At 28.2% G+C, this 13,919-nt stretch overlaps 1 protein-coding gene across 1 annotated transcript; it reads left to right on the top strand.

Moving 5' to 3' along the window:
- The first annotated feature begins 8 nt into the window (after window positions 1-8).
- Window positions 9-13,163, top strand: LOC107449625 (enoyl-CoA delta isomerase 1, mitochondrial). The gene is made up of 7 exons (XM_016065211.4): window positions 9-229; window positions 851-975; window positions 5,946-6,092; window positions 7,197-7,295; window positions 7,549-7,568; window positions 9,787-9,968; window positions 11,835-13,163. Exons 1-7 carry the CDS (start codon window positions 100-102, stop codon window positions 11,999-12,001), a joined length of 870 nt encoding a protein of 289 aa, XP_015920697.1. The 5' UTR covers window positions 9-99; the 3' UTR covers window positions 12,002-13,163.
- The last annotated feature ends 756 nt before the right edge of the window (window positions 13,164-13,919 follow it).

The raw sequence follows: 13,919 nt of genomic DNA, 5'->3' as shown, positions 1-13,919 counted from the left end.
TCGTGATACCCCTTTTGATTGTTTGTTTTCTTGTTATCGCTTCTTTTTTAAGGTGTTATCGCTTATTAGTTCAATAATTTCGTTAATTGATTTGCTACAATGCTTTCAAAAACTAATTATTTGAGATCATTTATTAAACCACATAGCTTGCTCTATAATGCTTCGTTTAACTCAAGTACTACAAGTAAAGAAAAAAAGTGGATCCAAGTAGTTGAAAATGAATCAAAGAGTATATAAATTTATTATTGTTTGATAGACCAGTTAAGATCCCTGTTATTTGCAATGAGATTAAATAATTAGCACATCAGAAATTTTAGTAACTTAGTTTTGTTCTTGTTAAATAATAAAATAAATATTTTGGAATTATTGAACCAATATTATGTAATTAAATTTAGTTTGAACTCTTTAAAAAAAGTTTTTTTTGTTGTTGTTGTTGATAGATCTAATTTATTTGCTATTCAACTTAAGTTTTATTTATGAAGTCGTTAAAATAGTATTCTGCATGATAAATTAATTATCGTAATTGTTTCAAATATCTTTCTTTAAACATATTTAAAAAGTTCTGGAAGGTTTTCCACGTCTACCAGAGCCAGATAAATCTTCTAGTTTTGATGCATTCTCGATAGTAGCATGTAAAAAATTCAAAAAAAGAAAAGCAGAGAATAAGACCAATTTGAAGGGTAAAACTCAAAGTCTTCCCCAGGGGAACATCTCTCTCTATATATATTCAATATTCCTTTGGTGCCTTGGTGATTATTTTAGCAATGCAATTATTTAGTCTATTGTTTAGTACTCTTTTAGAAATACCTCTCAAATTTCATATAAGTACCTAACCTTACTTTTGTTTCAGAAACTGCATGTGTAACAATGCAAAGATTACCAGCTAATAGTTTAAATCTAGAATTTCTAAATGAATTGACATCAGTCATTAAGGAACTCGAAGGAAAAAAATTCAGAGGCATGATTTTGTCATCTGTAAGTATATTTTTATGACTTTGCTGTAAACTTTGCTATTATAGGATGTGTTAAAAAAAAAATGAACAAACATTTTTTAATATGACTTATTTTTATATTTTAATATGAAATTTAAAATTTAATTTAGATTAAAAATAAATAAATTAGACTTTTACTAATAAAAAAAATTTATTGATCATAAAGTGACTGCCTTTTGCGATGATGCACAGTGGCAAATGCTCATTTAAATTTTTAGCACTGGGCCGCAAGGCTTCTACCTTTAATTTATCCCATTCTGCTTAAAGCAATTTTTTAGAGTCCAAGCCTTTGTGTACAGATCACACTGTCATTTTTGTAGCTGAAACAAATCTAAATCTAATCATTGTAAAGAAGACAGAAAACAATTGGTAAATTAAGAGATATAGTGTCAGGCAGGGTGAAGTGGGTACATGGGGTAAAGTGGGTAAATGTTATTAAACATATATTTTCTCCTTTTAAATTTAGATAATATGTTTAAAATTTTTAGAAACATTTTCTAGGATTGGGAAAATCATTTTAATTTCAGTGTTAGAAACAGATAAAAAAAAATTTATGTTTAGGAACTATCTGTTTATGATCTTATATAGTATGCTAGTTTAGTATGTTGATGAATGTTCTTCTAATGTCATTAAAAGCTGTCGAAAACTATCAATTTCAGTTTAAAATGGTAGACGGATAACTACAGAGCAGATCTACCCAGAAATTTAAGAATAAATTTCAAAATTCTATTTATTATGATTTGTTTTCTGAGGTGGGGTAAAGTGGGTAGATGGTTTAGCTTAGTTAAGTGTTGTATGTTGAGTACTTAATTCAGTGTCAAATAAATAAATGAAATATTTTATGTTCTAAGCATTTTTTTATAATGAAATGCTGCTGAAAAATAATTTACATGTTTGATTTTGATTATACTACTACGTATATTAATTTTAACACTGAAAACAAAATTTCTTTTAAATTTCATATTTTAAATAGATGAATGATAATACACTGGTTATCATAAATTAAGGAAAAATCACAAAAATAGCGATAACTCTTTCAAAAGTAAGCCAAACCGTGCAAAATTTGCATATGTTGTCCACTAAGAGTAGCTGAGTAAAATTGCAATATGCAAATTAGTGGCGCTGCACTCGGCTTACGTCATCTGCCTGGAGCATAAAAGTCCAAGTTTGAGAGAAAGCACACAAATTTTACTGTGATTGCGACATTGAAAATCTGAGATAGCCAATTCGTAATAATGACCTCTAGGCATCATTTGCCTGAAGAACTACGATGGAGAGCCATCGGGAGACTAGAGGCAGGGCAGAGTCAATCAGAAGTGGCCAGATGGCTAAATGTGAGTCCATCTGTGGTTCATAGACTTTGGAGGCAATTTCAAACCACAGATTCGGCATCTAGGAGGTTCAGTCAAGGACGGCCAACTGTTACGACCAGTGCCGATGACCGATATTTGACATTAAGTGCACGCAGGAATAGAACCGCTACTCCGACACATCTTAGATCCTCTCTTGCTGCAGCCACCGGAAGGTTGGTGTCAACGTCAACTGTGCGCAGAAGGCTCCACGAAGGTGGTCTGTATGCGAGACGACCAGCCATTTGCGTGCCGCTCACATCACGCCATAGGAGAGACCGTTTGCAGTGGGCCCGACAACATGTCCACTGGACGTCAGATCAATGGAGGCCTGTTCTCTTTACGGATGAGTCCAGGTTTAGTCTAGAAAGTGACAGTAGACGTTATTTGATATGGAGAGAACCTGGGACCCGTTATCATCCATCAAACATCCGTGAAAGAGATGCATACGGAAGAGGCAGTGTCTGTGTTTGGGGAGGCATATCCTTAGGAGGGCGCACATACCTCCATGTCTTTCCAAGGGGAACCGTGAATGCTCAGGTTTATCGAGACAACATCCTTGATGCTTATGTGCGCCCATATGCCGGGGCAATTGGTGATTGCTTCCTGTTACAGGACGATAATGCAAGACCACACAGAGCTCGCATTGTTGATGATTATCTTCAACAGGAAACAATTACTCGCATGGAGTGGCCAGCTCGATCCCCGGACTTGAATCCTATCGAGCACGTTTGGGATGCTCTAGGGAGGCGTGTATCTGCCATCAATCCGCCCCCTCAGACCCTTGCCACGCTTGCAACTGCTTTACAAGAGCAATGGCTCTCACTTCCTATTGAACTGATAGACCGCATAATTGAAAGCATCACACATCGCTGTTTGTGCTGTATTGCTTCTAGAGGCAATCATATTCCATATTAAAGGTACTTTTTCTATTGCAAACCGATACTTCCAATTTGTTTATTTTATACATGTGCTAATTTCTATACTACTATTAATGTCTGATAATTTCTTTTTATGTTGTTTAATACCTTACTATGTGTTGTATATTGTGGGTAAGTTTCATAAAATTCCATGTGTAATTTAAAGAGTTATCGCGATTTTTGTGAATTTTCCTTAATTTATGATAACCAGTGTATTATAGAATTAAAAAAATTACAAAAATAGCATAATGATGAATGCGCTTTCAAGCAAGTTTCTGTCTTTATATGGCAATTTTTTATGGAAAACAAAACAATTTTCTTGAAATGACTAAATTGAATAAAAATACATGTTTGCTATAAACAGTAAGAACACTTTAAATTACCGCTATATATATTATTTTTACACTCTCATTTATATTTCAAATAAACCAAAAACTATGACAGTTTTGAAAATTGTGTAGAGTTCAGCAAGATATACTGCATCCGAAGTGAAACCTGATTATGATATCCAAGAGCATTAACTCTTTAATTTAATAATATGAAGAAAAAAAATATTTTTAGCATTTATTCTTTTAACTGTAATCATGGTATATTTATTTAAGAACATTTTCATTTCTAAAATAATATTTACAAATGTAAAATGGGTATTCTATTCTATGATGCAATAACTCTGTATTTGTTGAACATTGATTGCAAATTCTTGCACTTTTTGTAATTTAAAGTAATATGACTTGTTAATTTTAGCTTGATTACTGTTAAAGGGTTAATAAGATACTATCTAATATTTTTTCCACAAGTACTCTTAAGTCAATATATAGAACAAGTACTCTTAAGTCAGTGAAAACCTTAATAATAAATAATATATTCTAATTACACTGTTAATCATATGTGGATACAGGACACTCAAAATTATTTTTCCACTGTTTACTCACAATGGGAATTTTTCTTTTCTCTTTTAATTGGCTTCTAATTTATTTCATTTATGTACCCAATTTATTTATATTCTAATTTATCATGAAAGTCATAAAAACTAGAAAAAATTCAAAGTGATTGCTGTAAATGTTTGGTTTGAAATTAAACTATTTTTTATAAAACTGAAATTTTTTTTTAATTATATTTAATCAAATAAATTAAGTTTCCTTTGTCTTATTTCTATGTTTCCTATGTTATATTTTATTTCTATTTTCCATTTTTCTTCACTGACTTTACCTCTGAAGAAGCAAAAGCGATGTAATAATTTTTCTATGACTATTCTGAAATTAAATGAGTGTTGAAAAATATGATACGACGAGGCACAATTTATGAATACAATTAAACTTTGATAATTTAAAGCATCATCTGGAGCCAAAACATGCTTCAAGGGATTGAATATTCTTCTAATCTGAAACTGAATAAAATATAATTATCATTCTTGCCATTTTCTTTTTCTTCTCCCCCCCCCCTCGAAACTATTAAAAGAGTGTTTGGAGAAAATGAGTAGTGATATACATCTTTCTGTTACTCTTTTCTATTTAATAAATAGGTTTAGATTTATTATTGACACTTAAACTTTTGAGAACTCTGTTTTTTCCTTGTTTTAAAGCTTTAGTTATGTTTGAAATCATCTAATGTTAGATACATGCCTTCATTCAAAATACCTTTATCAGAGGCTAGCAAATAGCTATTTTATTAGAGCTGCAACTTCCACAAAATTGAAACATACATTTGAAAGATACATATTGACATATTCATTTTTTTTAATATGAAATCTTTTTATGTCCTGACTTTCATCAAACATCTCACATTTCCAAAACAAAAGAGTTTAAATTTTCATCAACCATTTCAAATTAGCACCCTGAGGAACTGCAGACCGTAATAACAGTACCATCTGAAGAAGTATAGTGAGTAAGAAGGGAATTAATCACTCAATGCTATTGAAGAAGTACCAAAAATGAAGAAAGAGAATCATTTTAGGTTTCTTATCTTCAAAATGTGGCTGCTTTAGTACTTATTCAGTGATTTTGTCTAAACAGTTATGAAATGAAGAGAAATTAAGATAAACTTTCTTCCTTTTTATTGTCATATTTTCACCACCTCTGAAAGTTGTTTTTTTTTTTTTTCAATTCCTATGCTGTTCATTGGATATCTTTTTGAAATTGCTAAAGATTTATCAAACTTTATATAAAAAATAAGTAAAAATTGACATATCATTGAACTTTAATGCTAGTAGAGCAAAAATGTCTTTGAATTATCGAAAAAATAAACCTAATATAACTTTGTGTAATAAAAAAATATTTAATATTCAAGTTGGTATTTCACCAGGAGTAAAGTTATAGATGAAGCAATAGAATTTTGATTGATGATGGTTTTTATGAAATTTTAAACAACTAAAATTTTATATTTTTTTATATACATTTTTATTATTATTTTTTTAATGTGTAGATTACAAAATAAGAACAGATTTAAATTTGTAAAATAAGTTTTTAAGTAATAGTAATCCTGAGTATAATAAATAGGAATAGTTTTATTACTGCCTCTAAGTATTGTATGCACTGTAATTTTATGGCTACAAAAATAGTTTTAGAACTAATAAATAAATATAATAGTTTTAGATAGTTTATTAAAAAAAAATCTCTATTAAAGGAAATAAAGTTAATATTATCGAATAAGTATTGTATTTAAATAAATTATTTTAAAATTTTTAGAGTTCTCCTACTATATTTTCTGCTGGATTGGACATAAATGAAATGTACAAGCCTGAGAAAGAACGACTGAAACAGTTCTGGACAGCTCTCCAAAATATGTGGAAGACACTATATGTAACACCACTCATAACTGTTGCAGCTGTTAATGTAAATTTTTAATTTATTAGTATTATTGTGGAAACAATTTTCAGTTTTAATTATACTTGTAAATTTTTATTTTTATGAGTAATTTTGATAACATTTTTTGTTCCAACTGTTCATAAAGGAGTTTAATTATATGTATCATTGTAATTAAATTCTGACCCATAAATTTCCCTACATTAGTATTAAAAATTAAACAGGATATCATGTAATCACAACCCTTAATATAAAATGTCTATTTTCCGGACACTTTCTAGCATTTAAAATAAAAAATATCTTTTCTTTTTTTAAAAAAAAGAATCCTTTGTTTTTTACGCACGTGATGTGTTTAAAAAAATTATCAGTAAAATAATATTTTTTATTTTTTCCTGCTTCTTTTCCAATAGCTAAACACTTATTCTTCTACAATAAGCACACTAAAAGACTTATTGAAAGACAAGAGCAGTACAGGGGGAAAAAAAACAGGGAGAAGAATAAACTATGAATATTAATGAAGTGCCTGATATTAATAGTTTTAATATTAATAGTCTTTATTAAGTTTTTATATTAATAATATTTATAGTGTTTGAAAAAAAAATACACCAGCAGACAAATTTTGCTTCCTTTCAATTTATAAATGTTTTGAACTCAATTCTATTCCCTATTTTATATTAATTTTTTTTAAAATTAAATTGTTAATTTATCAATATAATAGACTCGTTATTAATGTTGTTTTTATCAGATTATTTATGCTGCTTATTTTTTTTGGTCAAATGGTAAAAAGTGAAAAAAAAAACATTTTTTATTCATGAAAGAGGAAATTTAGATTGTCATCTGCTGACTTTTATTTATATTATTATGTTAAACATTCTTTAGTTAATTAAATGTCATTCAACCCACTTGAAAACGTTGTGTAAAGTTGATGTCAACTATCATTGATTTGTTATTTTTTTATTGGATAATGCATGTTTTGATGTTTGCTTACCTTAATGATCCATTATTCAGAAAAATCTATTTGCTGTATTTGTGAAAGTAATGATGATTCCAAATATAAGACTTCTCACTGAGTTATTAGTGGTAGTTATAGAACAATTTATATAGAATGACACTTAAATACTTTCTTTTACTTAGGGACATGCTATAGCTGGTGGTTGTATTCTCACACTTAGTTGTGATCATAGTATCATGGTGAAACCTAGAACTACAATTGGCCTCAACGAAACTCGACTGGTGCGAAATTTTTCTTATACTTCAAAATAATCTGGTTGAATTTTATTAATTCACATATTTTAGCTTAAAATAAAACATGACTACATAGTACATATAGGTTCTTAAAATCCTTAAAAAAAATTTTAATATGAACAGTGCTCTTAAACAGTGCTTATTTTTGATAGTTGGTTCTTGATTTTTTTTTTTTTTTAATGTACTGTGTGAATTTTTTGAAATGTTCTTATTTTTAATATACCTTTTTATTACTTTACAGGGAATATTTGCTCCTAAATGGTGAGTTGTTGTTTTTATTATGTTTATATTATATTTAATTATATAATATTTAAGTCAATGTAGATAGTAACCTGATAGCGCCGTTATCAGATTGTTACTATAGTGGGACAGTCATGGAGACTCTATTATACGAGACCACAATAAGACATTTAATTGTTGCAGTGACGTGTGATGAAGATGTAACATAATAATGTTTCAAAAGGGTTACCGTTTGACGTATTCATGTTTCAACAGGGTCACAGTCTGATGGAACTGTGTCTTATTCATCTCTCAATAAGGTCACAGTGTGACTAACTTGAGATGTGAATATGTCATATTTTCATCTCAGGGTCAAAAATTAAATGTTTCATTGTAATCTCATGTAGACCTCTGGGGGAGTATCAGTGTCTCGAGAGTCACACGTGTCTTCACAAATGAGTCTGTGACTGTCGCATTTTTGTTGCAACCTGGATAGGTATAGATTTTAATAAAAACAAATAAACGAGCATAGTTTGTTTTGAAAAATCAGTAATGATAAATGCTAAAAATTTATTTATTTGTGGCAATACTCAATAAGTAATTATATGTAGTGAGAATGATTTTTTATTTACTACACATGATTTATTTTGTTTATCTTTTAATTTTTGAAATTGCAATTTTCATTTAAAATACTAAATAATACAATTGCTGAATCGAATATCATTATATCATTTATTGTTCATTGTTGTTTCTGAGTAAGTATGTATGTGTGCATATATATATATTTCTGAATATACGGGTATATATACACCACACCTATTGTTTGACATATCTTTCGATTGCTTAAATTTGATATAAATTGTTTTACAATATTATCATAGCTCATTTTGAAAAATAACTAATAAAGTCTAAAATTTATTTATAATATCATTGAATAAATAATTTTGTATTTTCTACAACATGATTATATTTGCAAAAATAGTGCTTTTTAATATTGTGTAAATAAAGCCGAAGTTAAATAAATCAATACAATGGTGAGAGGAGCACCACAGAAAAAAAAAGATATTGATTCGTGAACACAAATTTCTCATGTAAAAATATCACAGAAATTAAAAAAAAATATTAAAAATAACAAATAAAAAACAAGCAATAACATGCAAAGCGAGAAGGAAAAAAAATGCTGTGTACTTACAGAATGACTTGCAAAAATGATTTAAAAATATTTTCGTAACTAAGTTGCAGGATTACCAAATTTTAAATTTTTATTAAATTATTTCAATTTAAATTTTTAATTATTTTCATAATTTTTCCCTTTCTTTTGAAATTCTTTTTTCCTCTTATTTTTTTCTGTTTTTTCTTATATTATGGGTTCTATGTATGTGCATCTTGTGTGCATAATAAAACTTAAAAAATCTTAAATTTTTAATTTATATATATTCAGAAACAATATTGAACAATAATTGTTGTTCAATTCAACAATTGCATTATTTTCTTTAGTATTTTAATTTGGAAAATATTTTTTTAAAATGTATTTTTAAAAATTAATAGATATATAAAATGAGCCCTGTATTGTGATATAAGTACCAACTTTTAAGGTCCAAATTTACTAGCAGCCCTTGAAATGCTATGTCTAATATGATATAAAACAATATTTGTTACCACAGTAACAGATGTAAATATTTTTTTGCTTACTTGTTTGTTTGTTTTTATTATTTATTTTCTTTAATTGACTCTTTCCCATAGATCTGTCAGATTTGAAACATTTGCAAGATATTTGTTTCTTGGTTGAAATGTAACATATTCCATATTATTTTTTTCACATTGGCTGAAATGTAACTGAAGAACAGATTCAGATAAATGAAATGTGGCTGGTTATACTTTCAATATCTTCCATTTAAAGATAAATGACGGCTTAACTGAGTGAAAGACATTAAATTAATAAAATACATTTAATTAAAATTTTGTAATATCTCGACTTTTGAAAATAAGGTATAGTACTAATAAGTCAGGTATAGTTCTGTAATAAAAAATACTAACAAAATCTGCCCTGAAAATGAGCACTTTTGAAGAAATATTGTCTTTTTTTTACGCCAAGCTTTACTTGATTGATTTTTGTTAAAGAAATATAGTAATATATTAAAAAGGAATACTACTTTATCAGATAATTTTTTATGGTCTCCTTATAAAATTCTCAGATGATTTAAAGTTATGGATGAACAACATTTAAACATTGAATAATTTAAACATTGTATATTTTAAGGTTTGAGAGTGTATTTGTCAACACTATTGGTTTTCGTAATGCTGAAAATGCTCTGAAATGGGGAACATTGTTTACTGCAGAAGAAGCTCTGAAATTGAACATGATTCACGAAGTTGTAGATTCTCCTGCTCAATTACAGGAAAAAGCTGAGGAACAGATGGAGCAATTCTTAAAAATTCCTGGTATGTTAAATAATGTATGAAGAAGAGCTTAAGGGATTAATGTTCTTGGTGACATTTTGCAAATTTGAATTAGTGATCCTCACAATAAGAATTGAAGACTATGCCTTGCCCTTGTTTCTTGCCTGTTAACTTCTAATTGCTGTAATCTAGAAATCTCTAACTAACTACATTTAAGCTGTTTGTGTCATAGTATTTGTATACTTATCATTTTAATTTGCTGCCAAAAAGCAGGTTTCTTAAGGTTACTCATCAATTGTTTCTTCCCAAATGAACTTTGATTGTTTTTCCATTCCAAAAGCGCTCAGTTTATACTTTTCATCGCTCACCCACTAAGATGGATTCAGAATGAAAAAGGCTTGATAAAATAAATGAATGTTGTATATTTGAATAAGACTGAAAAAATAATTTTCCACAATAAATTTTAAAAAAAAATTCTGAAATGTCACCTGTACTCTTCGTTCGTTTGGCTCCTTTTAAGTTTAGACTGTACTAATCCTTGAATTAACCTTGATTTGAGTCATATTGATCCTTGAATTGAGTCATATTGCTATTATTATACGTATTTCTTTTTTAAACTATTTTATAAATCTGTTGGTAGTAACCATAAATTCACTAAGAGTTAGGATCACTTTTGTTTATTAATAAAATATTTAACCATTACTAAGGAGAAAATGAACAATGCAAAAAAGATAAATGGACTATCCTAAATAACTTTTCATCTAATGATCAGATCTTCAAGTTCAAGGACCCAATGATATCACCAAAATATAGGGGGTAGTTGCAATCTGGGAAATAATGTCCCACTGGTTTGTTCATGAGAGTGGTTCAAAGCTTGGACCCCTTAATGTTAATTTTACTTCTTACACACTTCGCCATACCTCGAGAACTTTTGAAGCTAATTGAAACATTTTTGGACACCATTATAAAATTTGTTTATCCAAAGGTAATTCCATGTAAAATATGACTTTTAGTAAATATTTATTATTTTATTTAATAATAGTCCAAAACTTATTAAATTATTTGTTATGCAATTTTTTTACATAATTTTAAAAAATATAATTTTATATGACAAAATACAAAATTTGAGCAAAATGCGTCAAATAATATTTGAGAAATCGAATTTTAAAAATTTGACTATATATTATACTTTTTAAAGTTTCAAGATATTCAAATCGGATTTTTTTAATGAGTTACCAAATACGATTCAGAACAAAATTAGTAAATAAAATTGTTTTAATGTTTTCCATGCATGCGATGTGTGAAAGAATTTCTTAAAATACATTTATGCTGCGCAATTTTCAATGTTTTTTTTTCTGAAAATATTAATAAAATTTGCTTTAAAAATTTTCTTTAAATTTTAATGAATATTTCTGTAGTTACAGTAAAAAAAAATCACAAAGCAAAAATATTAGTTTTTTTATAAAAATGTCCGTATCTCGTATCTCCTTAAATGTTTTGAGCAGAGGTTACAAAATTTCGTGCAGTTATTGCGTATTATTACTGAAATAATTTATACAAGCTATAAGCTTATTGCTATATTTTTTTATATTAATGTTCAAGAACTTTCTTTTTTGTTCGTAATTCATTACCCATCCATCAAACTTCTGAAAGCTTTGAACTTCATTGATATGCATAAAAAATCACATGATCTAAGCACTTCTGAAGTTATAAATTAATTCTCTTAAGTATTTCTTGAGAAATGTGTTAGTATAGAAGAGTTTCCATAATTTTCTCCAATCCCTGTATTTCATGTTTGGCTTTCCCTCCTCGTCTTAAATTGCCACAATTTTACAAGTTTCCTCCAAGTATAACAATATTTGTATGTGGCCTATATTTATATTTTAAACCATGTTTTTTTTTTTGTAGAAATTGCTTTTAAGATGACCAAAAACAGCCTGCGTAAACCTTTTGTGGATGAGTTGATATCATATGAGAAAGAAGAGCAGGAGTCGATTGTTAAATTCATTTCCCAAGACTCCATTCAAGCAGTTTTGGAAAAGTATATCGAAAATCTAAAAGGGAAGAAGAAATGATCTCTATTTAAAGTCAAATAATGTTGAGATTTTCAAAAGTTTAGTATGTACACATCCTTATTTTTGTATTTGTACTTTTTGTAAGTAAAAATATTTAATTTGTAAACTATTTAAAGCGGTGACAGCGAATCAAAATTTGAACATTTTGATAAATAGCATTTGTATTCCTTTTTAAAAATTCCAAAATATAAATATTTATGTGACTTTATTGAGGACAATGACTAGCTATTTTACCTTTATTAATGAATTAACCCATTTAATGAATATTTTAACTTTCTTCTTTTTCTACCAGCACTACAGCTTATTCAAAGTCATGGCTGGATCAGGCAACTTTATTTATCTCAATATGACAAATCCTCCTGCTCTCTAACTATTTTCTCCCTCACCTCTCAGATACTTTCCCACATTATCTAGCCATCTTGTTCATGGTATACCTCTCTTTCATTTTTATCCTGGGTTATAAATTTTTTTTCTTAAGTATGATTTACAATTTTTTATAAGTACTCTTAAGGTATATAGTGCACAGAAAATGAAGACCAAGATTAACTTTTGATCTAATTTCCCTGTATCACGATGCAATATTTTTTCTACAAATTTTGTTATCATATTTAAGATACTCCTTCTCAAAATAAGCCTTAATTTGGGAAATATGGTTCATAGAACTATAATCAAAGAAAATAGCTTCCTAAAGTTAACTTTGCTTTTTGCATCTTTTTGAATGTCTCTAAAAGTAATTAGGAAATTAAAGACATTTTTGAGTATATCTCTTTTGTCCAAAGAATAACTTCTATTGTTATTATTATTTTAATAATATCCCAACAAATTGTTTTGGAATTAAACGATCAAATTTTAATAAATGCCTCAGTTTTATTAAACGTGATTCAAGATTTTCATATATCCAATTCACTAGATAATATATTAATAAAAATGTTGCTGTTAATATATTTGTATACAATTCGTGGTGGTAGATAATTTATAATTGTAAAACTGATTTTAAATGGATTATGGATTTTTAAGCGAACTTAAAGAAGTAAAATGTATTCTTTTGTTTAGAAAAATTTTGTTGAAGTGACTTTGTAATATTTTTGTAATACAAATTGTTTCTTTTTAAAGAATTTTTTTACATACAAAATATTTTAATAAAACTGGATTATTTTGCAAAGGTTTGAGAAGTGACTTCATTAGTTCAATTTTCCAGTTGCTTTAAAATTAATTGTTCTGATGGCTATTGACTAAGATTAGTTTTCTGTTAGTATATTTAAAAATCTGTGTAGTAAGGGCAGTTTAAATGTTATGCAAGCACCTAAGAGAAAGAGTTTATGATTTGCTTATTTTTGAGGACTGGGGTGGGGGAGGGATATGAGCGATGCTTAGGTAAGACATTAAAATAATTTACTATTAGTTATTTTTTATTACAAATGAAAAGTGTTGCAAAAAAATTGAAAATTGAAAAATTTTCAAATTTGGTATTAAATTTGAGAAAAGAAAGAATTGGAAACATTTCTTCAGCTGTCTAGAGATTTGACCACAGAAGGAAAACATTTAAGATCCCGAAACACTATTATAAAATGAATGAAAATGTGAATTTAGTTTTGTGCAAATTTTTTTTCTTCAAAAATTCTCAAATCTTCAATCATTCAAAACCTTTTATTTGAATTTAATCCTAAAATTGGATTACTATAATAAATGTTTAAGTTAAGTGGAAAGCAGGGGGGGGGAGTATATGAGCTTTCTTACATAAGCATGGCAGGGGATTTGCAGGGCTGATTGTGCTCCGGAAAAAATCCGGTTTTCCGGACTTTTTGCTAACAGTTTCCGGAGATCGAAGGTCCAGACGTTTAAAAAAATCATTGATCACAGAAGTTTCCGGAAATCAAATTTTCAAAGGTGGAACTTAAAAACACAGTTTATTTTATTT

The sequence above is a fragment of the Parasteatoda tepidariorum genome, chromosome 2, assembly GCF_043381705.1.
Source record: "Parasteatoda tepidariorum isolate YZ-2023 chromosome 2, CAS_Ptep_4.0, whole genome shotgun sequence".
NCBI lineage: Eukaryota > Metazoa > Arthropoda > Arachnida > Araneae > Theridiidae > Parasteatoda > Parasteatoda tepidariorum.
This window is presented reverse-complemented; position numbering and strand designations above follow the sequence as displayed.